The sequence below is a fragment of the Misgurnus anguillicaudatus genome, chromosome 6 (genome assembly GCF_027580225.2).
Source record: "Misgurnus anguillicaudatus chromosome 6, ASM2758022v2, whole genome shotgun sequence".
In the NCBI taxonomy this organism is placed as follows: Eukaryota; Metazoa; Chordata; class Actinopteri; order Cypriniformes; family Cobitidae; genus Misgurnus; species Misgurnus anguillicaudatus.
The window spans coordinates 27,279,571-27,306,170 of record NC_073342.2 but is presented as its reverse complement, the minus strand read 5'-3'; the positions used below and the strand labels follow the sequence as shown (position 1 = coordinate 27,306,170).

The 26,600-nt window shown below is 39.1% G+C and overlaps 1 protein-coding gene and 1 pseudogene across 1 annotated transcript; both read right to left on the bottom strand.

Moving 5' to 3' along the window:
- Nucleotides 1-1,025: 1,025 nt before the first annotated feature.
- On the bottom strand, nt 1,026-26,600 carry mrpl23 (mitochondrial ribosomal protein L23). The gene is made up of 5 exons (XM_055192971.2): nt 26,443-26,600; nt 25,658-25,780; nt 20,680-20,762; nt 13,296-13,369; nt 1,026-1,621 (listed from the first exon to the last, which is right to left on the bottom strand). Exons 1-5 carry the CDS (start codon nt 26,463-26,465, stop codon nt 1,457-1,459), a joined length of 468 nt encoding a protein of 155 aa, XP_055048946.1. The 5' UTR covers nt 26,466-26,600; the 3' UTR covers nt 1,026-1,456.
- LOC141364186 (uncharacterized) lies at nt 18,843-20,166 on the bottom strand (annotated as a pseudogene).

Sequence of the window (26,600 nt, the reverse complement as noted above, 5' to 3'; positions counted from 1 at the left end):
TCTGCTGCCTGATAAAAAGCCATGAGTAAGACTATGCAAATTCTCGACAACCCCTTGAGATTTGTGTTGTAAAGAAAATGGAAATGTACTAGTTATATCTTACTGTATGTATACTGTAGTTATAAAGTGCACACTTTCTCATACTTCTATCCTAATCCAATGATGTCATGTCAGCTCCAAACTTGGCTTTAAAAACAAGGTCACTTTTCTTACAGGAGCCTGAATCAAGTAAGAGAGGTTTAAATATTCAACCCTCTTCCATTAGCTTTCGAAGGACGGACAGGGAACACAGCTCACACTTTCCATATAAGACATTAAAGAGAAGAGATGAGACGGGAACACGTGTGTGTTGGATGGATGGATGATCCATCTCGTCTTTGAGCTTTAAGCCAGGGCAAGCTCAATAATTTCTTAGCAGATGCGTCTACCGCAACTTCATTTCCCAAACTTTATCACATTATCTTTATCACCAGCGAGGGAAGATCATTTATTTAAAATGAATCATTAATCCCGGACAACCCGAACCACATAACACTTATTACCGCTGGTCAGAAATCAAGGGATCCCAAACGGAGAAAGTTGAGGCCAATATCAGCGTTAGGAACATCATGTGAACAAATTAGGAAATCGGTGCCAGCTGTGTGTGTAAAGCATTGTGTTACAAAGTTTTTATAAGGTTTGGGCAAGAGAAAGGGATTGGGTTGATTGGGTTGTTGCGGGGAGGGATGCGGGGATGGATGGGGCCAACCTTGGCAACCGCTGCAAGATTTCCCGAATATAACGTGGGTTCTCCTCATTCATTCAAGCAATGAGGATATTGGACAAAAATCCTTTCTTTGTCGTCCAGCCGCTCACTTACAAGCCGTTTTATTGCAATACAGGGGGTCCAAGCACAAACCGATGGGCAAATGTTATCGATACTGACATGATCCCTGGCAAACGGTGAGGTAAGCGTCTCTGGTATGAGAGGTTATCCAACACATCTATGAACGCCAAGCAAGCTGAAGTAAATACAGAAAAACAAGTCATGTCGTACTCTTTTATTGTAATTGAAGTACACAGTGTAAAAGACCATGAGGAACGCGGTATGAATTTTCAAGGAGAACTGAGACACTTTATCAGATCGCTGTAAAGAGAATGCATTTTGGATGGACACGCTCCACATCCCTGCAATGCCAAATTTCGAATGGTTCGCAAGGGAGAGGAACATAAGCTAAAAAAATATCATGACATGGTCTGCAATCTAGACGTTAGCTCTCTCTAGTTTGGATTTTCGAATCTTCTCGTGTCTCACTTTCCATCGAGTCAGATCAGATCACTGCAGACGGCCCTCTGTGGACGCCAGTCAGATCACTGTAAACGGCTCTTCCTGCGTAAATACATAATCTACCATACACCACATACTTCATTCAGTCGCTGTCTCTCTGAAGTCATTCTTCATTCAACGCTTGTCTGTCTAGAGGCCAAACCACTCAGTAACTCCACCTCTTCTGGGATCTGGTTTCTGCCGCTGACGCTCGTCCTCCATGAACTTCTCCTGCATCTCCTCCGCAGAGCCCTCCTCGTGTTGCTTCTCCTTCTCGGGAAAGATATCTGGGAATTGGAAAGTTTGCTGCTGAGCCTGTAGGAAAAACACAAATGCATTTAAGTTTAAGATTAGATTGCTTATCACAGGGCTATAATGTTGACGGTTTATACCCGTCGCAGCAATATAGCTAGACTGCATGCAATTGTATCCAAGGCTTCTAACACTTCATCAATCAATTATTTTGTCTTCGCTGAAAGTGCAAATGTCTTATGAAGCAATAAAACTACAGGCGAAGTATTAGATGAATAAAATACAAATATGTGGAACTATGCAAAACGTTGAAAGGTTTTAAAATCACAAGCAATTGGTGTTGAACTTACATACGGGATAATGAAAGTGAAAGTAATGTGCTTTGGTTGTTAAGAAAGGGATAATAACTCTGAGGGGTCTTATTTCGCAATAACATCCATAATATTTTATTTGCTCATTTTTAACGAATACAGACCTTCTGGAAGAAAAACCCATTTACTTTTGGTTTCAAGATAAGACAAGACGTTCAAATGTCACAAACACTATTTGGTTTAATCATTTGTGAATATAATGCCATATATGTTATTAAAAGACATATTTATATTTCATTTTTGTGTAACTGCACCTGTCAAAATGATTTGCACCATCAAGGTTACCGTGTTACTGTGGGTTCACACCAGCCGCGTTTGAGGCGTTAAATTCGCGTCTAGTTTGCCCCTTGAACATTTTGAGTGTAGTCGCTTCATTCGCGCGTGAAAGCCGCGCATGAAATTCTAGTCATGGAGACAATCACGTGGAAGTTCGCGTCATGGGAGGGGCTTCTGCGCTCACTTTATGTAATCACATCACTACTAGAGCAAGCTCCTGATTGGTAAACGTGGCGCGTTTTTCCACCAAAGTTCAAATTTTTCAAACTTACACGTTTTCTGCGACAACCCTCAATTCACGCCATACGCACAAATGAGGCGGAATCGCGTGTACCGCGCTAAACGCCTCATTCGCGCCACGAGACCTTCACATTGACTTAACATTGAAATCACTCGCGTTTGGCGCCTCTACCGCGGCCGGTGTAAACGCAGCATAAGTATGAAGTGTTTTTTATCCGTAAATAACAAATTTGGAAATGTTATGACTGGCCAATCAGAATCAAGCATTCCAATGAGCCGTGTAACAAAGCAAATTACAATTACATTTATGCATTTCGCAGACGCTTTTATCCACAGTGCATTACAAGCTATACATTTTTATCAGTATTTGTGTTCCCTGGGTTCGAACCCATGACCTGTTGCGCTGCAAACACAATGCTATGCCACTGAGCTGTACAGGAAATTAAACCCCAGCTAAGTAATGCGCGGGTTGATCCAAAATGAGCAGGTGCCTGCGGTCACCCGCGATTTCGAGTCATTTAAAAATATTTTTATATTTAGGTCGCGGTGAGTCGAGTCGTTTGAAATAAAGATGCCAATTAAATATTTTAAACAATTACTACTTTTAAAAAAATACGGGTCAGAGTTGCGGGCAGGTTATTTGAAAATGTCGGTCGGATGCGGGTTATTTATGCATTGACCCGCACATCACTGATTGGCACAAATAAAAGAATATATAAACATAAGTTAAAAGGATATTTCACCTAAAAACCAGTAAAAATGTATTTTTTTGAACACAAAGGAAGAAATTTGTAATCAAGCAGAAAGGAACTTTCGTAATAGGAAAAGAAAATACTATGGAAGTCAATGGTGCCCAAAAACGAATTAGATTACAAACAGAAATATCTGCATTTGTGTTCATCAGAACAAAGAAATTTATACAGGTTTGTAACAACATGTAGGAGAGTAAATGATGACCAAATTTTCATTTTTGGGTCAACTATCCTTTTAACATTTGGCTGGTTAGACTCCATTGTCCAAATTGCTGTGGGTTAAGAAGACGATCTGACTATTATCTAACATAATAAAATCGTCATAGATTCCACTTCAGTGAGCAGAACATTGTGACCTTTTTAGGATCTCCGAGTGCCTTCCGATGTCCAAAAACACTCAAGAATACATCCATCACCAGATCTCAGGCCTGGTCCTGCCAGAAAACTGAAATTTAAAACTTGTATTTTATTGCAGGTCTAGTACATAACAGCAGGTAGAGTACAGGCTCATGTGGCTGTGCGATAAAATTCAATATCACATATTGATGATATTTTGTATGGATATATTTTGTTATTTTTTTGTGCGATCTTTATGGGGATTCATTTAATCGTTTTCACACCTTGGTCGCTTGTTGTCAATAATCTGATAAGGAATTGTTTTGCGCTATTTGTAAGAAATAAAAAAGGAGTATAATTGACTACTGGTGCCGTCTTTAGCACATCTCTTACTATTCGGCAAGATTCGATATTGAACTACATTTACATTTATGCATTTGGCAGACGCTTTTATCAAAAGCACCTTACAGTGTCTAAATCTTATTATCAGTATGTGTTTTCCCTCAGGTCAAACTCAAAACCTTTTGCGCAACTAATGCAATTATTATCTCGATCATCTCTAATATTCAATAAATTGTCCAGCCCTACGAGGGGGGCATGTTGGGTTGGAAGAAAGTAAGAAAGAAAAAAACCAAGTGAATCACTTAAAATCAACAGCTTGGACTCCGAGGCTCGGCAGTTGTGCTCCATCTAGGAATGCGAAACCCCACACTATAAACACAGAAACCGGCCAAGTGAAAGTACGAGAACCAAACCTATTAAAAAACAGGACCGTAGTAACAAAGTACTAAAAATGATGCCAAAAATGCCTGTTCCTTCACCTGTAGTAAACTCTCCGCAAAGAAAAACACAGAGGTTGAAAATCGTCAGGGGGACCCGTTTGCATGACAATCCAAGAGTGAAGTTCAAAAGTTTGGGCGCTCTGCATAAACACCGAAAGCATTCGAGCACTGGACAAAGAGGCGGCTGATCGACCAAAACAAGTCCAAAGAACTACGCCACTCGATAGTACGCCAGATTCGAATCGACAACACATTAATGCGCATTAAACAATACCCTTAAGCCCAGATTTACTAACAACTTGCCGCAGCGCAAACCATCATTTCGTCGTTAAGTAATGACTGTTGGGATTAACTAAAGACGCGGTGGATAATTTGCGCTGAAAAGTTGTGATTTAGTTAAAATTTATGGGAGTATGATTCACGCAACACAATTTAACACTTTTTTTTATTTGCTGGAGGAAATTTTTATACATTTGTGTATATATTTGCGAATATTGAATTTGCATTTCCATGACACAGCTTTTCTTCTGACTTCTCTATAGGAGCGATTTTGCTATTTGTGCTTGTTTGGATGACCCGTTTCTTTTGGCCGCGAAGGTAATCGTCACAGAGCGCAGGGCAAAAGTTAAAACTATTTTTAACTATTTTGACGGTGACGTGAGTGCGAGCAACAACAAATCATCAAACTCTTGCCGTAGTTTGCGTTAATTTAGCAAATTGCTATAACGGAGTACAGCATTAATATTACATTTCAAACGTATACTCCGCGAATATACACAAATGTAGGAAAATTCATTTGGTGGTCGGCTTTTTAAAATGTAATGGAAATGTGCAAATATATATTTTTAAAAAGTGAAATGTATTAAAAAAGCTGAACGCCCCAGGTAAAAATAAAGTACACTTGAATGTACTAACAAGATACTTAAATACCAGAAATACATTTTGTAGTACATTGTTATTTTTTGGGCTAAATGTTTAACATACAAATATACAAATTAAAAATATAACTACGTCAGTACTTCAGGGCACTTGAAAATATTACACTAAATGCCAGTAATATTAAGACTGATTTACAGTGTATTAAAATAAATGCCTTCTCAAAATAGCACAGTTGAATACACTTAGATGTTCTTAAAGTAAACTTAACAAGTACTGGAGAATAATTTGTTATATATTAAGTACAAAATTAGTGTGCGAAAATAGTACATTTACTGAGTTTACTTCACCTGGGGCATCTATTACCCAGTTGCGTGTCCCATTTGACTTCAAGATGTTTTCCCAATGTGTAAAAGGGAAAAATAATACATAAAGAAGACTAAAGCATGAAACAAAAATGTTGTTGTTGGGTCTATCCCAAGGTCTGTCCCTGCTATAGACACCCGACCCCCCATAACTTAAGCTCTGAACTTGAACCATTAACTGTATATTTCGTGGTTTGGCGTCAGGAATAGGCACTATGAGCAAGAGAAGTCTTTTATTAAATTTGAAAAGTGTTAAAAAATGGTGTTTCAAAAACTACATTATCAACCTTTGAAGGTTATTGGGGAAAAATGTGTCCTGTTGGCCTGCACTGGAATGCAAAACCATACTGTAAAATCCATCTTTTTTTGTGCCAACACACACAGATATGGGGATTATATATCACATATCCAATAAGGTGATGGCGCCTCTTAAGACGGTAAACATTTATGCACTTGGCAAATGCTTTTACCTAAAGTGACCCATGGTGCATTAAAAGGTATCCTTTTTATCAGTGCTGTACATGTGAATTGAACCCATGACCTTTTGCACTGCTAATGCAATGCTCCACCAATCATGTTACAGAAACACTAAACGATGACTTTAACGGATAGTTCACCCAAAATTGTCATTATTTACTCACTTTCGTGTTATTTTAAAACTGTATGAAGATAGAAGATATTTTGATAAATGATGATTAGCACACAGCTGGTAGAAGCCATTGACTTTCATAGTAGGAAAAACAAATCTTATGGAATTCAATGGATACCGTCAACTTACCATATTTTACCATATCAAAATATCTTCATCATCATTTATCCCAATACTTTCATAGTATTCGTTTTTCCTACTATGGAAGTCAAGGGTTTCCACCAGCTGTGTGCTATCCCTTTAGTTTTTTTCTGCGGCTGTAAATCCATCATTAAAGGGACACTCCACTTTTCAGCTCCCCTAAAATTAAATATTTGATTTTTACAGTTTTGGAATCTATTCAGCTGATCTCCGGGTCTGACTGTACCACTTTTAAGCATAGCTTAGCTCAGTCCACTAAATCTGATTAGACCATTAGCATCGTGCTAATAGTTTTTCCTACTTAAAACTGACAGAAAATTAAAAGTTGTGAGTTGTAAGCTAGGAACTATACTCTCATTCTGGCGTAATAATAAAGTCCTTGATTATTACGCCAGAATGAGAGTATATTTCCTAGTCATATCTGCCTAGAAATCGCAACTTTTAAGTTTCCGTCGGTCTTGGTACACGATGTAACTACAGAAGAGTCAAGTTTTAAATAGGAAAAATATTGAAACTCTTTGGTTATTTGTTTTTTAGCACGATGCTAACGGTCTAATCAGATTCAATGGATTATGCTAAGCTAGTGCTGGGCGATAATTCGATAACAATATTTTTGACGATATAACCTTTTCTGCTAAAACGATAACGACAGTTCGGTAAGTGATCGGTAATGTTTACGCACTGTGCAAAATGTTGGAAGCACTTTCGGATGCGGCACATGCTCTTGGTTTACAATCACAGTGTCAGTTAGACTTGAAGAAGTGGAGTAAGATGAGGCAAGTTAGTCATTAATGATTTTAGCGATGCGGATAACGCAGACAGAATCACGGAATCCAAATGCGCGGAATAATTTTCCTTTTGTGTAATGTTGGACGCGCAAACAGGATTCGTCAAAACCCGGAACACAGCAGACAAAATAGGCACAGTATACTATTTTTTTTTCAGCGTCCACCTTGCGCGCACACACGTCCGCACAGCTTTAAAAGTACATTTACAGGACATTCACAATTTCAGGAAGCAGAGGAAAAACAGCAGATACACCACTGCTGTAAATATTAAATACTGTATGAGTGTGCGCACCCACAGCAACATGATGCTCCTGACATCCATTTATAAGCATGTATAGCTTGTATACGTATAACACACGCGTGATCACTGAACTAAGTTTTCTTTCTTGTTTCTCAAAATATCTTCCTTTGTGTTGATCAGAACAAAGAAATGTATACAGGTTTGTAACAACCCATCATTTTTGGCTGAACTATCCCTTTAAAATTTGGGTTGGATTTATCTGTTTGAAGTACTACTAATATTATTGTCCTGACAAAATTGGGTTCCTGCTGTTGTTTCTCTGCTAATGCAGCATCTATTCGACAAATTAATTACTTTATAATGATATGAAGCAACAGACGCACTCGGAAAAACTATCGGCATTGATTTTTTGCTGATAGCCGATTGTTCCATCAATGAACACCGAATAATCAGTCTACCTTTACTTCATAAATTCATTTTTGTTCTACCGAATAAGTTATACACATCTGGGATGACATGAGGATAGGTAAATTATGAGTTTTCATATTTTGGTCACCCGTACCTTTAAGCATTGCCTTTTCAACTACTCAAAACACATTAGCAACCTAACAAAACACAAAACAGCAATCTTAGCAAAGGAAAAATGTCCTGCTCCATCATATAAAAACTTTAGCCCACCTCCAGCCTGTGGTCACTATCTAGAACCCCTAGCACTCTTGGTGAACTCCAGTGACTCACATCCCACAATCACTTCCACGATCAGTCAAACAGGAACAGCTGGCATGACTCGGGCCAGTCTGAAAGAATTAGCAGTAGATGGGGTTTCCGTACAGAAAGCACCACCCTCTTCTCTTCAGACGCTGCCTTATCTCCACTGTTTGCTCTCTGACAATGATGGCTAAACTATTAGGCAGAAGCCACAAGAGTTTTCTTTAGAGGTTCTTTATCTACCCACTTAAGAAAAGAGAAGATGATAAGATACAACCGACACGTAATAAGTTCACAAGCAAAACCCTGTCGTGCAAAAATGCCTGCGGGAGTGAGGTCCAGACCTTCGGGCATGCCAAAATCATAACAGAGGTGCTCATTTTTCTTTTCATGTTTATCTGCATCTTCTCAGCCAAGGAAAGGAGAAAAACACCACAATTATGATTTATTTCGCACCAAGGCAAGCAAAATTCATAAATCTGACACATCCCGTGTGCGTGTCTGCGTGTTCAGGGATGTTTATTGACAAGGGTATGTTTGCGTAATGTTGGAAGTCTATTAACGAGTTCATTACCAGACGAGAGAGCAGGAAATGTGGGGAGATGCTTGTAAACAGCTCCCTCTGTCAGTCTCACTGGGTGGGCCACACTGCAACTTCCTCTAAATCCACAACCTCAGCTGACAACCCATACTAAGTAACCACAGATATCTGGCGGCCCTTAAATATCTTGTATCTCTCGGTCTTGACACAAAAAATAAGCTTGAATCGAGCCAAGACAGTGATGGTGGGATTGTGGGGACGGGCTGTTGATAAACGGATGATTTGTAGCCTTTGCGGCTCTCGCAAATAACAGTGGTAAGGCGGGGCGAGGATGGGCTAGACAAAAATTCAATGGTTGCGAAGACTCACGTTGGGAGAAACAAACAGCAAACTCAGAAAAAAAAGACTCGACCACAAGGGAGGAACTGGTTGCTCCCAGAGTCCGTGACCTTCACTTCGTCTCAAACTTGAGAAGTTGGTGCGACCACAGTGACCAACAAAATGGGTTTGTTTATCTTTGTTTATTGCGTTTATGTGGAATGCAGTGTATGCATAACCGCAAAACTGTAGTGAAAACAACACAGACAATGGAAACCTTTGGGATTTGTCTGAAGTCCGTGATACGTCATATGTGACACTGTCTGTAAAACCCCAGCTGAAAGTCGTTTTTTGTGATTGACTGTTTACTACATAAAATAATCCTACAGCACGTAAAGAGCATTCTGTGAAAATATAACCTTGATATCTTTAATATTGACTCAGTAAGGTCATGTCAAAGATTGAAATCAGCACTGGTGGGATAGCACTGATATAGCACTGGTGGGATATTGTGAACAATTTGTTGCCCCCTCTAAAGGACAGCATGCACCCAATGGCACTAATGTAAAGCATTGCAGAAAAAAGGACAGAATCTGGCCCATCTGAGGCCCAGCTGAGGTCTATCTGGGCCGGGGCCAACCTGTCTGTCCGGCCCGCTTCACTCTAACGCCTTGACTGCCTCCCAGCAGAAGACCAGCATTTGTGTGAAAACACTTCCTGTGGGCATTGGGTATAGTGGACCAGCTGTCAAAACCAGATTGGCCACAGCGGTACAGAACATGATTCACGCACTGTGTTTGGCATGCCAAGAAACAGCGGCCTTGCCAAACGAGTGTGGGGGTCCAAAGCCTTTGTTCCCAAAACTGCTTGAATGACTCCTCAACGGCAGGGAAAAGTGCGCGGAGGGAAAAATTAAACAAAACGTATTAAATTTCTTCATTGAGTGCAACGTTTTTTTGTACCACTGCAACTGGGGAACAGGGGTAGACGATCGCTGGCACGCAGTCTGCCTTGTTAAATCATTATGGTCAAGCCTAGTGGTCAGTCTAAAGGAATGGGTGGCAACGTGAGCACCGTGTCATTTTTAAGCCAGTGAGCCATTCGCTCCACATTTGCTGTGATGACCGGTTGACTTGTTCATGCTTGTCCCAGCTATTTTTTGGTTCCTCAGGATATTGGACCCCATCAACAGCGTTCAAAGATAAACCCTACCACGTCGAAATTCCTCCAGGAGCCAGGACATGCGACCGAACCTCTCCCTCCATCTCCGGTGTCCGAAACACACAAAAGACAAGGGGGGGTCAGAGAAAGAAGCAGGGGAGCAAATTGAGGAGGTGGTACCATAACAGGAAAAGCATTGCCAGTATCTGAGGAATTTATTTTGAAAGCGATACCGAAATAAAGCCGGGTGGTGCCTGGACGTCAGAGACCGATAAAAACTGTAATGGGGTGGAAAAAGGTCAGTTGCAATCAAAGGGTTTTTATGACGTTAAGTGTAAAGTAGTGCTAAATGAGTGACTTGGAGGAAATGCAAACAATGCACGCAGCTTATGAAGTAGGTGGGGGACTTTATCTCATTTGCTTGCATTTGCCGGTCTCGTAGTGGACGTACACTGGGGAGCGAGTGAATGTGTGTGTGTTTACTTCAAACAGGATGCTAGAGACCTTGCTAGGCTTTCCATTATTCATGATGTGCTTCTCTCATCCCTACACGGCCTTATGAAAGTCCATGTGGTGTATAAAACATTGCACATCTGTAATTAGGAATTGTCCTTTCTCTTGCAGCCAAATAATAATATTCTGCATAAAAACAACTCGGCCACACACGCACACACATACTTACTCACTTCTGGTAAATGGATTTCATGTTTTTCTAACTTTCTTATTGGCAAAAACATCTACTCTATTCTCTAAAGAAACAATGACAAGCTAACCAATCACGTTAAACACGAAATAATGAATTCTGCGTCCTATTCTTTTTCCTTTCACTACTTACAGTGAACTGCAATGAATCCATGACAGCAGTGCTGTAAGATCCAGCATTCATTCAACGCCAGTGAAGCCAAACGTTGCCATCTAGTGTTGATAAGATCAAGATTTGAACTTTGACAAACTAAAACTACAGCAAAAATAAAATGCAAGGGTGTTAATTTGTGCCGGGCATTTGGATGGAAGGTAACAGGAAGGAACCCATTTGAATAGAAAAATAATAGTATGCTTTAGTTTCACTGGGTTTTGTTTAGCGGTAATTGAGCAGAGTGTGCCAACGAGTTCAGGTGGAACATTGCGATCCGATCTAAAAGGTAGCCGGGCTACCAGCTGATCCAGACCGAAACACGGCCCCAAAAAACGACATGCACCGTTTTGTGAGACCCGGCAACGAGCTCTCAAACAACAACAAACATCCATTAGGAGCAACAACAGTTGCCTTGTCTTGCCAAACTCTGATGCTTGCAACAAGACCCTTACGGAAAAAGGCAGGGGGGACGAATATAAACAGTTGTTGGAGACAAACGGCCAAACTCGAGTGATCCCGAGATCACATCTTCACAGCTTCATGGGCCAAATGTTTCAAATGAGGCGTGCACTTGAGCGCAACGTCAAAAGTCTGATCCGGAAACGGTACGGATCAGTCGAGTCTTCAATCCGGCGATTCTGCTCAGGCTGAGTTTACACAATAACATGTGTTGCGTGCATTATGCAAACCGGTTGGGAAAACAACAAACGCAACATCAACAAACAGAACCGGGTCACGGACTTGCAAAGGGGTGCACGAAATACCACCGCGTCTAACTGGAGCGGGGGTAAGCCAAGCCTTGATGTTCTCTTTAGATTTTACATTGCTTGAAATTGCCCTGACCTTTGTCTGGACCTCCCTGCTTTGGCACCAATCCATGGTGCCCTCATTCACCTCTCTGGCTTCATGCGTAACCCCCTCCTCCTGGCCGCTGAACTTTCTCTCCTCCCGTGTGCCTCCCCTCTGCGGGGAGGTCTGATGAGAGAGTGGCCGCCAAGGAACCGCAGTACCACACGGCTCTGGAGTTTGTAAAACCTGGGGGTACGTGGGGGGGGTCAGATAGCAAAGAGTGTTCCCCTCCGTGTTGCCTCTGGAATATTAGCTGATGTAGTGCGTTGGGGGAGGACGGGCCGGCGGGGGAACCGCTGTGGGTATCCAACCGCAGAACACTCCCCCACATGTGGTGTCAATTAGGAACAATCTTGTTTTTACCCACCACTGAAAAGAAAGGAGGGCTTTTCTCGGGCAGAGTTTTTTTCCCCGTTGCAGACCTGGTGGAGGAGAAGAAAGAGGCCGGAAATTTGGTTTCATATCAGTGTTTTTCGCCACAGTCTGACATTTTCAGCTCTCGTGTTAGTCACACATAAATAAGCATGACTTTCTGAAAGTTTCAACAACAAGGAAGTACTTCTCCTCGGAAATGTTAAGGCAAATATAGAGCTGCTTCTGAATGAAGACAAATGTAAGGAACAGGATGCAATAATTCCTCGAATCCGAGTTCCTGAACTTGGATTAAACTGATGGCACAAAGGTACATAGGAAGTCATTCGAGGAAGTCCCCCTTTAAGCACAGTGTTTTGAGCACTTAAATTATTTTTCCCTCCCTTGATAGGCGGCTGATAAAAGGTACAGTCTAATCCTTCTAAGTATAAAAAAGCAGCTTTTCAGATTGATTTAAAAGAGATCAAATTAAGAGTATGTTCACGTCGGCATGCTTCAAACGCGGTTCATATCAAAAGTCAAGGGCTCAGCCCAAATGCAGGTGTGAACCAAGCAGCATGGTTCAGCATTGGATCAAGACCAAGTGTAATGTTCTGATGCCCCAAAAAACAACACCCTCATCCGCCCATGATAATAACCATAACTCTCCCAGAACTTTGTTCTATAATTCCTGGCATGTAACCAAAGACAACCTTTTGCCTTCTCGGCTAGACCCAGAACCCAAACCGGCTGCTCTCTCAGGAGGGCAGGCGTAAATGTGTGAGAGAGACAAAAAAGGTACAGAAAGTTGTATTTGGGCTCGATCACAATAAGGTGAGGGTTTCGCATCAAAGAGTACCTGGGCCTCTGGGTTTTCTGTGGGAACATAAGCTGTGACGTATCTAAGAAACAAAAGCCGGAGGCTTAAACTCCAAAGCAACCCACTTCTCAAGAAAGTCTTGTTTTGTTTAATAACTCCTATAAGCTCAACTGTTAAAACATGGAGCCGGCAACGGCAAGGTCATGAGTTTGATACCCACATAACTGAAAAACATACGTTTCGATTTGAAATGACATAAATGTGAATGTAACAGTAAAATGTGAATATTAAGATTCCCCAGCAGAATAAAACTCACCAGTTGAACGTATGCAACTTTGTAATCTGGCCTCTTCACCCGCTGGTTTAAGTGGTTTTTTTTCTTGTTTGTACCTAGGAGAAAAAATGGAATTATGCATACTAAGTTAAAAGGTTTGTCAAGATTTTTACATTTAAAATGTACAATTTCATGACAATTAATAATAAATTGGTCTTTAATAAAGATATTTATATAAATGATGGTGAGCACACAGTTGACAGCACCAATTGACTTCCATAAGATTGTTTCCCTACTATTAAAGTCCTGTAGATACCGTCAATTGTGTGCTTATCAATATTTATCTTCTTTTGTGACAGAATAAAGAAAGAGTAAATGATGACAGGATTACATTTTTGGCTAAACTATCCCTTTCCCAGCTGCCCATTATGTCATTGCACAAAGCCTGGGTAAAATCCAAAAAATAAAAAAGTTAAAACACCACCAAAAAAAACTCTTGGCTCCAGGATATCGAAATAGTACAACAAACAAAAAAGTGAAATAACAACTCAGAACAAAGGAAAAAAACTGGAACAAAGGTTTCAATATTAGCAGAAGTGTCTTAATACTTTATAGCAGGTTGTTTTGCCAAACTTGAAATATTATAAAAGGTCTATTTTTAAAAAGCTCCTTTTGCGTCAAAGTCATACAGGTTTATTTTGTGGTGAATGATTTGTTTAAGTGAAAAGTCTCAAGGCAGGCTTGTGTAATAGGTTGTCTCATTGTCCATCACATCCACATCGGTGGCGGTATACCTTTACCAGTAGAAGGAAACCCTAAAAACACAAACACTCCCTCCATTTAGGGTTACCTAAACGGTCAACGCATAAAGCAGGTGAGAAGCGCGCTTGTTCATATATGCGACCCCTTCTTCCATTCTCGCGCTCCCACCCAACACATTATATTGTATAAATAAATATTCAATCAGGCTCTCTTTTAAGGTTGTGCGTTGGCTGGCTACTATTATGTTACAGATCCCAGACCCGAGGGGTAGTTATAGAAACCCCTTCCAAAATACCCAGCGTTCGAGAGGAAAAGAATAGACGCCTTGAGCCTGGGATTTCCCCCTTAGACCCCCTTTCCTCCACTTCCTTTAAACCATCAGCAAAGTTGAACCCATGACGCAGAGCGGGACGCCTTTACTGACGTGCGCTTTTATACCTAATGGGTGTTATGCATAATTTTTTCTGCGGTTGTAAAAATGGCCACTTTGCTTGTTGGCCCACTGTTATGTTGGTGTGGAGACCGCATGGAAAAATACCAGTGGCGTTAACCCAGCTGGCAGCTTGTAAAAGTGGTTCCCTCTGCGTTGACCAAACGGTAAAGCCTGCAGTAACCTCATCCATGTTTACTTACCCTTTGGCATTATTATACATGTACACTAGTTAGGGCTTGATGATGTAGATAAAAATTTGACCTGTGCTCAACTGCCCATTGACTGCTCCGATTGATTGGGTGCTGATTATTATCGGCAAATAAACGTTAAGAGGACGTCTCTATAAAAAATGACGCAAAACTCGAGAGACTCGCTGTTAAGACAGATTTAGGACAACTTGATAATACGTTTAATCTTTAAGTGAACTATCCCTTTAAGAAATTAAAGTCGAATCCGATTACAAAAATAAAGGCATTTTTGTGTTATTACAAAAACTAACACAGGAAACAACAATTTTTTTTATTTATAAACGGTTTCTTTGGACACGCATGCGGTGACGCGATTACGCATTTGGTCGGAACTTTACTTCCGGTTTCTGTTTGACTAGTTGCTAAAATGAACTCTTGAACAATACAATGTGTTGATGTGTTGTTTATTTTGCTTGTTATATAAATAAACTATTTTAAAATGACTTTGTTATTTATTCTCACCGGAGTTTACCGGAAGTTACATGTTGACCACGAAAGCCGCTTGTTTAGGTTGTTACTGCTGAAATCGTCTATATGCATAAAAATAACTACTATTATTATTATTATTATTATTATTTAAAAATCAATTTAATAAATTGTACAATAATAACAAGTTAAATGTGAGTACTTGCGTAAACTTTTCAATTTTACGGAATCACTTCTGTATTGACAAACTGAACAGGAAAGTTATGTAAATTAATCAAACGACCAACTTTAACAGCATCTTTGCTACTCAGGTTTAATATCCAACCATCTTTTGAGAAATGCAAATTTTTTTATTTGACCACAAAATTATAACAATGCGCTGTTGCTTATGTTCAGACTGCCAGAAAAATCATAGCAAAGACATTGTGAATATTAATAATGCTGTGTATCGGTATCTCAAAATACGATACATATGGTACATTGGGCTGCAATACAATCTGGTGCGGTACTATAAAGTGATGCAATATATTTGCCGGTTTTTTACGGTACGTGTCACGATACATGAGCTGCGATGCAATATGTTGCAATATTGTGAAGTGGTATATTAGACTATTTCCTTTTTTAGGAATATATAGATATCATGATACAGTGGGCTGCGATTCAATGTGTTCCAATATGATGACGTGATTTGATATATCAGGCTATTCCCTTTTTCTTTTTAGGAATATCGTACGATAAGCATCACGATATGGTGGCTGCGATGCAATAAGTTGCAATACTGTGAGGCGGTATTTCGGACTATTTCCTATTTTAGGAACATAATGCGGTACATATCACGATACGATTCAATGTGCTGCAGTGTTGTGGCGTGATACGGTATATTGGGCTATTCCCTTTTCTTTTCTTTTTTTTATACAATACGATACATATCACGATAGAGGGCCTGCGATGCAATGTGTTGCGATACGATTAAACGAGGCAATAAATTGGGCTATTTTCTATTTTAGAAAAAAAAAATTGGTGCACCCCGCTAGGCTTCTTTCTGTTTCAGTTCAGAGACAAGAAGAATTTTATCTAGTGGTCAGGAGTGGTATATTTTATTACACCCCTAAATATTAAATATTTATCGCACCCCTAAAACAAACATAACCTTTTGCTTTAATCGCAACCATAAAAATCACACATGGTTGTATAACACTTCTGGCAAATTTCGTGAAAAGTAACTGCGAAATAAACAGGGCAGTGCATTTCAGGACAAATGACGGTCAGAGCGCTATAGAAACACACAGAGAGATAAGCAGCTGTTAGGGGAAATCATGCAATCCGTTCCTCTGTTTTACCTCTCGCTGATTCCCTCCCCTGCGTCTCCCACTTTACACCAAAACACAGTTCCCCGAATTAGCCTTGTGTTTACATGTATAATTCAACCTCCCGCTCGGCTGCCTAGTATCTCCAAAACATCTTGTCAGTATTGATCATTCTCAATGACTAACAAGCATAGCACCTCCCTTAAGTTTCGGACAATATCGTGAGCTCAAAACAAGTTATAAATGCAGAACATGGATGGGGTGTTGCAGAAATAAGAGCGCTTTAAAGTGTTAAGGGTATAATTTACCCTAAAATCCTCGTTATTATAATGCTAAAAATAAAGGTGCTTAAAGGGTTCTTCACAGTAATGCCATAGAAGAACCATTTTTGGTTCCTTAAAAAAAAAAAATTCTTCAAGTAATGACGGTAATTGAATTATAAAAAAAAAAAAATGCACACCCGAGGTGGTAATGTGGCCACGATGCAGAGCGCTACCACACGTTAATTTTATTTATTTCGCTACCACACATACATTTATGCTTTATTTGTTAAAGTTAAACTTGGCGTAGTGATATAGAACTGTAATGCGGGTGACAGATCTGGAACTACTTCATAGGTGTGCGTTTACTAAAAAATAATGCACACCCTTAGAATGTTTCTCAACCAATCAAAACTAAGCATTTAACAGCCTCGTGGTATAACGGTTCTTTAAAGGGGGCATTTCACAAGAGTTTTTTAAGATGTCAAATAAAACGTGTCCCCAGAAAATATATGTGAAGTTTTAGCTCATATGCAATACAGAATACCATATAGACAAAAATTTACCGTTTTGGGTGTGTCCTTTAAAATGCAAATTAATTGATCTTTGCACTAAATGGCAATGCTGTGGTTGGATAGTGCAGATTAAGGGGAGTGCAGTGTGTAATTATTATGTAATTATAAATAAACACACATTCATGTATGTATTTAAGAAACATTTACATATATATTTACATATACATATACATATATATATATATATATATATATATATATATATATATATATATATATATATATATATATATATATATATATATATATATATATATATATATATATATATATATATATATATATATATATATGAAGAGTTTGGTTCCAAAACGCAATAAATCCATTTTGACAAATTTCGGTAAAAACGTGTTTTCTATACCAAGAAAGTGACAAGATGAAAACCACTATTTTCTGTTACAAACTTTCACATAGCATCTTTAGGTTATAAAAACATAAAAAATTCAAATCCATAACTTGATTTTCAAAGATTTATTATAAAAACTAATTCTTTTTTCCACAAAATGCAATAAATCCATGACAGTTTTTTATTTCAAAATGCTATAAATCTATTAAATCAATGTATAAATGTGCATTCATCTTTACCATTTTATATTTATTTAGTTGACTAGTGGTATACAATAATTAAAAAATAAACATTAATGGCATTAACCAAAACACTTACTATGTTATATTAAGAACACAATGTTTTAGCACGAGAAGCTTGATGCTGTCGGGAGAACAAGCAACCGAGTGCCTCTCGCGGAAATTATTAGCTGTTGATGGCTTACGTTTCTTTCCCGTCACAGAAAACCATCACAGGTTTATCAATGCTATTAAAGTATTATTTTGTTTTGTTTGTTGATCACGAAGTACAAAGTAGATGAGGAAAATTAGGATTCCGCGTACTCAGCGCGCCGCCATGTTTGTTTACATTGCGTGAATGGTCCGCTGTAATATCAGAAATGGATTTATTGCGTTCTGTAAAAAAGGAGGAGTGGCGTTTGTCGCATTTTGGGAAAAAAGGGAGAAAAGATGACAGAATATCACGGCGGGTATTGGATTTTGCGTAAAATTAATTATTTACTTTTAACTACTGACCTGATATAATACTGATTTTGGCAGTAACTCATTTCTTTCAAAATGGCGTTTATCGCGTTTTGGAACCAAACTCTTCATATATACATATACATATATATATATATACATATATACATATATATACATATATATACATATATACACATATACATACATATATATACATATACATATATACATATATATATATATACATATATACATATATATATACATATATACATATATATACACATATATACATATATATATACACATATATACATATATATATACACATATATACATATATATACACATATATACATATATATACACATATATACATATATATACACATATATACATAAACTCAGCAAAAAAAGAAACGCCCCCTGACTTTCAACTGTTTTTACTTTCAGTAAACTTAATGTTTATAAATATTTGTATGAACACTAAAATAGTCAACACCATAAGACATAAACTAATAATGTTTCTCAGAGTTTTGACTATCATAAATTGAATAATTTGTCCCTGAATGAAGGGAGGCTCAAAATCAAAAGTGCCAGTCAGTATCTGGTGTGGCTTGAAGTACTGCAGTGCATCTCCTCCTTATGGACTGGACCAGATTTGTCAGTTCCTGCTGTGAGATGTTACCCCACTCTTCCACCAAGACCCTTGCAAGTTCCTGGACATTTCTGGGGGGAATGGCCCTAGCCCTCACCCTGCGATCCAACAGGTCCCAGACCTGCTCAATGGTACTGAGATCCAGGCTCTTCGCTGGCCATGGCAGAACACTGACATTGCTGTCATGCACAGAACGAGCAGTATGGCTGGTGGCATTGTCCTGCTGGAGGATCATGTCCGGATGAGCACGCATAAAGGGTACCACATGAGGGAGAGGATGTCTTCCTGTACCGCAAGTCATTGAAATTGCCTGCAATGACAACAAGCTCAGTCCGATGGTGATGTGATATACCGCCCCAGACCTTGACGGACCCCCCACCTCCAAATCGATCCCGCTCCAGGGTACAGGCCTCGGTGTAACGCTCATTCCTTTGATGATAAACACGAATCCGTCCATCATCCCTGGTGAGACAAAACCGTGACTGATCAGTGAAGAGCACTTTTTGCCACTCCTGTCTGGTCCAGCGGAGGTGGGTTTGTGCCCATAGGCGGCGTTGTTGCTGGTGATGTCTGGTAAGGATCTGCCTTACAACAGGCCTACAAGCCCTCAGTCCAGCCTCTCTCAGCCTATTCCTGACAGTCTGAGCACTGATGGAGAAATTGTGTGTTCCAGGTGTGACTCGGGCAATTGTTGGGCCATCCTGTACCTGTCACGCAGGTGTGATATTCGGATGTACCGATCCTATGCAGGTGTTGTTACACGTGGTCTTCCACTGCGAGGATGATCAGCTGTCCTTCCTGTCTCCTTGTAGCGCTGTCTTAGGCATCTCACAGTGTGGACATGGCAATTTATTGCCTTAGCCACATCAGCAGTATCATGCCTCTCTCCAGCATGCCTAATGCACATTCACGCAGATGAGCAGGGACCCTGGGCATCTTTCTTTGGTTGTTTTTCACAGTTGGTAGACAAGTCTCTTTAGTGTCCTGCGTTTTTAGAACTGTGACCTTAAATGCCTACTCTCTGTAAGCTGTTAAGTTCTTAACGACCATTCCACAGGTGCATGGTAAATAAATGATTATGGTTAATTGCACATGCATGGAAAACAATGTTTAAACCTTTTACAATGAAGATCTGTAAAGTTATTTGGATTTTTACAACATTATCGTTGAAATACACAGTCCTGAAAAAGGGACGTTTCTTTTTTTGCTGAGTTTATATATATACACATATATACATATATATATATACACATATATACATATATATATACACATATATACATATATATATATACACATATATACATATATATATATATACACATATATACATATATATATATATATATATATATACACATATATACATATACACATATATACATATATATACACATATATACATATATATACACATATATACATATATATACACATATATACATATATATACACATATATACATATATATACACATATATATATATATATATAGTCACACACCCCTAGTAAAGTTAGTACGCAGTGATAGCCATAAATGCAATTGTACTAATAATTGGCATAATAATTTATTTCTGTGTTTCGGTTTTCGGCCAAGAATTTTCATTTCGGTGCATCCCTAGTTTAAGATTTCTCTTTATGTGTTTCACACACAAAAAAATATCATATGTCTATTTAAAAACAAATGTTTTACGTTTGTATAGTTAACGACAGAGAAAATTTTACTTACCGAACTGAATCCTCGTGCGCACGGCTGCTACAGGAACGCTGTAGATCTTTTCCAGGTAGTTTTTCACATCGAATTTTGTCATTCTTAGAGAAAATTGAAACAGACAAAGATTCAAAATTGCAGTGAAGTAGGGGAAAATTAAATGATAATCTGTACCTTGTTAAGGTTTCGAGTATGGACGAATAGTTTTGGGTTAAAGGTACACATATGCAAGCATTTAGTAGCTGCGTGTTTGATTTAAGGGATGAAAACATTACATTTTGAAAACTCATCTGACGCAATGTCACATTTAAATATAGTTCAGTACTTTAAAAACATGATTTTTAAATGCAAGAAAGCATCCTGTGTAAATGGCTGCTTACTTAACTCTTTCCCCACCAGCGTTTTTTAAAAAAGTTGTCAGACATTTTTATGATTTTCACAAAAATGTGAAGCCTTCCAGAAAATGTTCTTCTTTAACCTTCTAAGACCCAAGCTTTGGTTTGGCTCGCATTTTAGATTTCTTCTAGCTATTTGGGGTTAAGAAGAACCAATAAATATAATAACCAAATATTTTTATTTGAACATGAAGCAGTGTATTTGTCCACGTTTGTGTACAACAGGTTCCAGTTACACAGAATTAAGTATTATGGTGCAAACAACAAAAAATTTGATGTCCACGTATGGGGAGTTGGGGACACACCAGGAGATTAAAAATATAAACAAACAATATATCAAATGAAAGAACAGACCCTCATCCTTCCTTTATTTGTTATCTTTTAATCACCTTTCAAATATGGGTTGGTTTCTTAAAAAATACAATATTTTAAGCAAAAAGCTGAGATAATTGATTCAGAGCGATCATCAAAATATACACAGAGTTTGAACTGTTTGCCCTAAGGGAATACTTCCGGGTTTTATAAGTTGGGTATGCAGCAAAGCATTTGTGAATCCACAACACGCACAACCTTGAGGCGGATGGGCTACAACAGCAGAAGACCCCATCGGGTACCACTCATCTCCACTACAAATAGGAAAAAGAGACTACAATTTGCACAAGCTCACCAAAATTGCACAGTTGTAGATTAAAAAAATGTTGCCTTGTCTGATGAGTCTCGATTTCTGTTGAGACATTTAGATGGTAGAGTCAGAATTTGGCGTAAACAGAATGAGAACATGGATCCATCTTGCCTTGTTACCACTGTCCAGGCTGGTGGTGGTGGTGTAATGGTGTGGGGGATGTTTTCTTGGCACACATTAGGCCCCTTAGTGCCAATTGGGCATCGTTTAAATGCCACAGCCTACCTGAGCATTGTTTCTGACCATGTACATCCCTTTATGACCACCATGTACACCTCTAATGGCTACTTCCAGCAGGATAATGCACCATGTCACAAAGCTCGAATCATTTCAAATTGGTTTCCTAAACATGATAATGAGTTCACTGTACTAAAATGGCCCCCACAGTCACCAGATCTCAACCCAATAGAGCATCTTTAGGATGTGGTGGAACGGGAGCTTCATGCCCTGGATGTGCATCCCACAAATCTTCATCAACTGCAAGATGCTATCCTATCAATATGGGCCAACATTTCTAAAGAATGCTTTCAGCACCTTGTTGAATCAATGCCACGTAGAATTAAGCAGTTCTGAAGGCGAAAGGGGGGGTCAAACACATCATTACTATGGTGTTCCTAATAATCCATAATCCAATTTATTAATAATAAAATAATAAGTTATGTTCCTGACGATAATCACTTTGATCACGATTCACAATATAAACACTAGTTACATAAATACCAACCGCAACTTTTCCAAACACATGACGCTGCCTGAAACTACAAGAAAGGAAAACAATGAACATCTTTCAAAAACGAGAATGTTTGTCCACAAGTCAAACCATAATAATAACCACTACATTTTTTCTTTCGCAAAGTAAAAAGTTTCCAAGAACCCGACAGACGGAAAGAGCATCGTACGCACGTCTCACACAGTCAGCAAGAGGGTGTGATGCCCAGATTTCAATGAAGTGGAGTGGAGTTTTGGCCATGTAATTTATGTGAGAGAGGAGAAGCGCACAAGCGCGCGTTTGTCTGTGTGAAAGTGAGTAAGGGAGGCGATTCCTCGAGAGCAGAGGACTGAGAAGAATAGCAGGCAGAGCTGAGTGCTTCTGAGATCTGTGATCTGCCAGAGAAGCGGAGATCTCTCCGAAATCCTGGACCCCTGGTGACCTCTGCCACTCTGCCAACAGGAAAGACCTCCACTTCCCTATCCACTTCTAGAGCTGGAGTGTAATGTTTACGGGAGGAAGGAGAGATGATGTCACAGAATTTGTATAGTGGGCAGCATTCCGACCGTCTCGAGGTACTTTCGATCCGGTTCCTTAATCAATGCCCTGTAATTTCCTATACCATACACCGTCCTATTCAAGAGCTCCAAAAATTTACATAAAAAAGCAAATTTAAGGGACGTGGTAGAAAATCATCAAGATTGCAGCATTTACATATGCGATGATATTGATATGTGCTAGGCTATATCTCTGCATCACTTTAACATCCTAAATATGAATATAGGAGAATAATTAAAAGTCGTCTCTGTATTAAATCAAGCACTGGACAACACTGCCGTGACCCGAAGATGTAAACAGTGCCTCGAGTCTACAGTGCTTATCTTTTTAAGTGCTGACGTTTCAGAAAGATAGAGCTCGTCTTGTTGTTCAGTGTCTTCTGGAGTGAGTCTGAGCTGCGCCCCACCCTGCATAAATAAACAATACACGCTCATCCCTAAACCTCTCGTTTTAAAGCCTATCCAAGTAGGTGACTCAGAGAGGCAGACGGACAAAACACTCCAAATTTAGAGGAAATCCCAAAAAAAAAGGGGTTATCTTTTGTTTGCAAGTGACCTGTGGGTTACATTCACACCATTTGGGACTATAAAGAGCAGACAATGAGCTTTGATGAAGATTTAAATAAAATCATTTATAAGAAATTAAAAATCAAGGATGTCGGTGACGTACCGAATACTTAAAGAGAGATTAGGGTCGGGCTTAAACAAGGTTAAATAAATAAGTGAAAACACTTTTTTTTTTTTTTACAAAAACAAGTGCTTTGAAATTCTTTGGCTTTGATAATCGCTATGCAAACCAAGTCGGTTTCAAGCAAAACAACTCTGAAGTGTATCTCTGAAGAGTAGAAAGTGAAGAGAGTTTTAATGATACCTCTGATGCTTTGTCTACTTCCGTACTGTTTACGGTGGGATTGTGTCAAACGTAGCTCTAGAGGAGATCTTGAGGCCCAGTAAGGTGGCAATGGATTCAAAACAACACTGGATGTGGTTGACAAGGACGCCCGTTGCAGATTAAGACGCTTCAGATGTGCAAAAACAAAACAGTGTGCGCAGATAAAAAAAAAACTACAAAAACTTTGCCGAGCTCTTGCGCAAGTGATAACATACAGCCCAATTAGGAACGTGTGCGGTTTGGAACAAGCACAGGCGAAATAATAATGGAGGAATAAGGCTCTGTCGTCACTGCCTTAGATGTACGCCCTGCGGTTCTGCAGAAAACAAAGCAGACCTTGTCCTCTTTTCTTACGTGGACTACGATTATACCCGTTATTAACAGTCTGACTGCCTGTTTCGTATTACACCGCGGCAATGCAATAATTACAGCTGTATTTTTAGTGACGTTTAACAGCGTCACTAGTACAGGCACAAGACGTTGAATTGTAAAGTAGGCTGTAAACAAACAATCGAAAGAGTCAGGGAGCAACGTTAGGGCATCTGCGGTCATAACCCAGCATAGTGATATCTACAAATCAGGATTTTGTTTTGCAATTATAGATGTTAAGGACCATTTAAGATGCTTTTACTCTTTGTGTGCATAATATTTGCAATAACATTCCTACTATGCCATTTTTAATGTGTTTTGTTTGATGAGTCTGCCATCTAGTGGACAAGACTGAAACTGAAACATTGAAAGGTTCTGGGCTTGCATTATAGACCCCTTCAAGGTTTGTAAACATTGAATGACTATCGGGTGCGTGCGCAGCATGGGGTCAAACTGTTACCATCCAGGCTTTATAATTTAATCTAACAGGGCTGAAAAATGATGACTTACCTCAAATGAAGTGAGCACTAACACAAGCCTCTTTGATATTTGCATTGTCCTAGTCTGCAGTTAATTGCTTGCAGCCGCAGATGTTGTATTTTTTTGTTTTTGAGATTATGCATGAAACACGAAAACTTAACGGAAGACCTGGTGCGATTTTCACAGCCCACGACGTAAGTAGGCATTTTTAACAATACCGAATAATACGCAACTAAATCTGCTGTAATGACTTTTCTGACCCCGACATGCGCAGTGGGAACGCCTGTGACGTGAACCGTGAAGGGGTCTATATACACTCACCCAAAGGATCACCAGGAACACCACACTAACACTGCGCCTTTCACCTTCCGAACCGCCCCAATTGATTCAACAAGGTGCCGAAAGCATTCTTTAGAAATGTTGGCCCATATTGATAGGATAGCATCTTGCAGTTGATGGAGATTTGTGGGATGCACATCAAGGGCACGAAGCTCCCGTTCCACCACATCCCAAAGATGCTCTACTGGGTTGAGATCTGGTGACTGTGGGGGCCATTTTAGTACAGTGAACTCATTGTCATGTTCAAGAAACCAATTTGAAATGATTCAAGCTTTTGACATGGTGCATTATCCTGCTGGAAGTAGCCATCAGAGGATGGGTACATGGTGGTCATAAAGGGATGGACACAATGCTCAGGTAGGCCGTGGCATTTAAATGATGCCCAATTGGCACTTAGGGGCCTAAAGTGTGCCAAGAAAACATCCCCCACACAACTGCATTAATGAGAAATTAAACATGTGTTCCTAATAATCCTTTAGGTGAGTGTATAGGAATTAAACATGAGAACATTAAATGGCATTATACAAAGGAAAAAAATGTTTATGTCAATGATAAATAACATTAAGTACTTACTCCAAGGGAATACGAAACTGTACTGTATCCGGTGGCTGTTCTTTACCCGGTCTTACTAGGGTCATGTTGAAGGTGGGGCGAAATATTCTCAGCTGAGGGTTTCCAAACTGATATAAGGGAAATCTGAGCAAATAAAAGAGAAAATACAGATAGATATATGGATATTATACATATTTGCACATTGAATAACATCAATAACCCATTAAAACTATGAATAAACAAATATGTAAACTTTGAAAAGTGACTGGAAATGTTCAAAATCTTCAGTGTAGTCACCCATTGCCTAAAAATCTTATAAATGTACTCATTTGTCATTTATCAAGCAGCTTTTTGAGGTTTCACCGTGAAAGGCTTTTTAAACAATACTGAAGGAGTTATTATGGGCTCGTTATTGACTGCTTTACTTGATTATTCAGTCAAAGTCATTCTTTAAAAAAATTATAATAAAATAAATTCATATGTTGAAACTTTTAAGCAAACACCTTCAAATCAAATAATTTCTGATCAGAAGAAGTGACTCTCTAAACTTTTGACTGGTAACGTTACGAGGGTACCTGATCGTGGTATAAATAATCTAAACAGCTTAACATTTTTTGCAGAGAAACACTATGAATTATTGTATATTTAAAACTAGTAGCGCACAATCACTACAAAGCAGGTAATTTTACATATTTTACACGCTTCTGTGAAGATGCTTAAACACATTCGCTTTACAGAGGACCGTGTAAAATAAACAAAATCAATTATTTACTGCACAATGACTAAAAATATGAAAAGACACTCACAATATTCGCCTAACGTTAGCCATGTCTTATAAAGTGTCGATAATGGTCACTGTAACATGTGCTGTTATGATTTTATTTTCATGTGCTCAAGGTCTTCAATGATGTGATCAGTGCGTCAACAAACGCGTAACCCAAACATGACGCTTCAAAATAAAAGT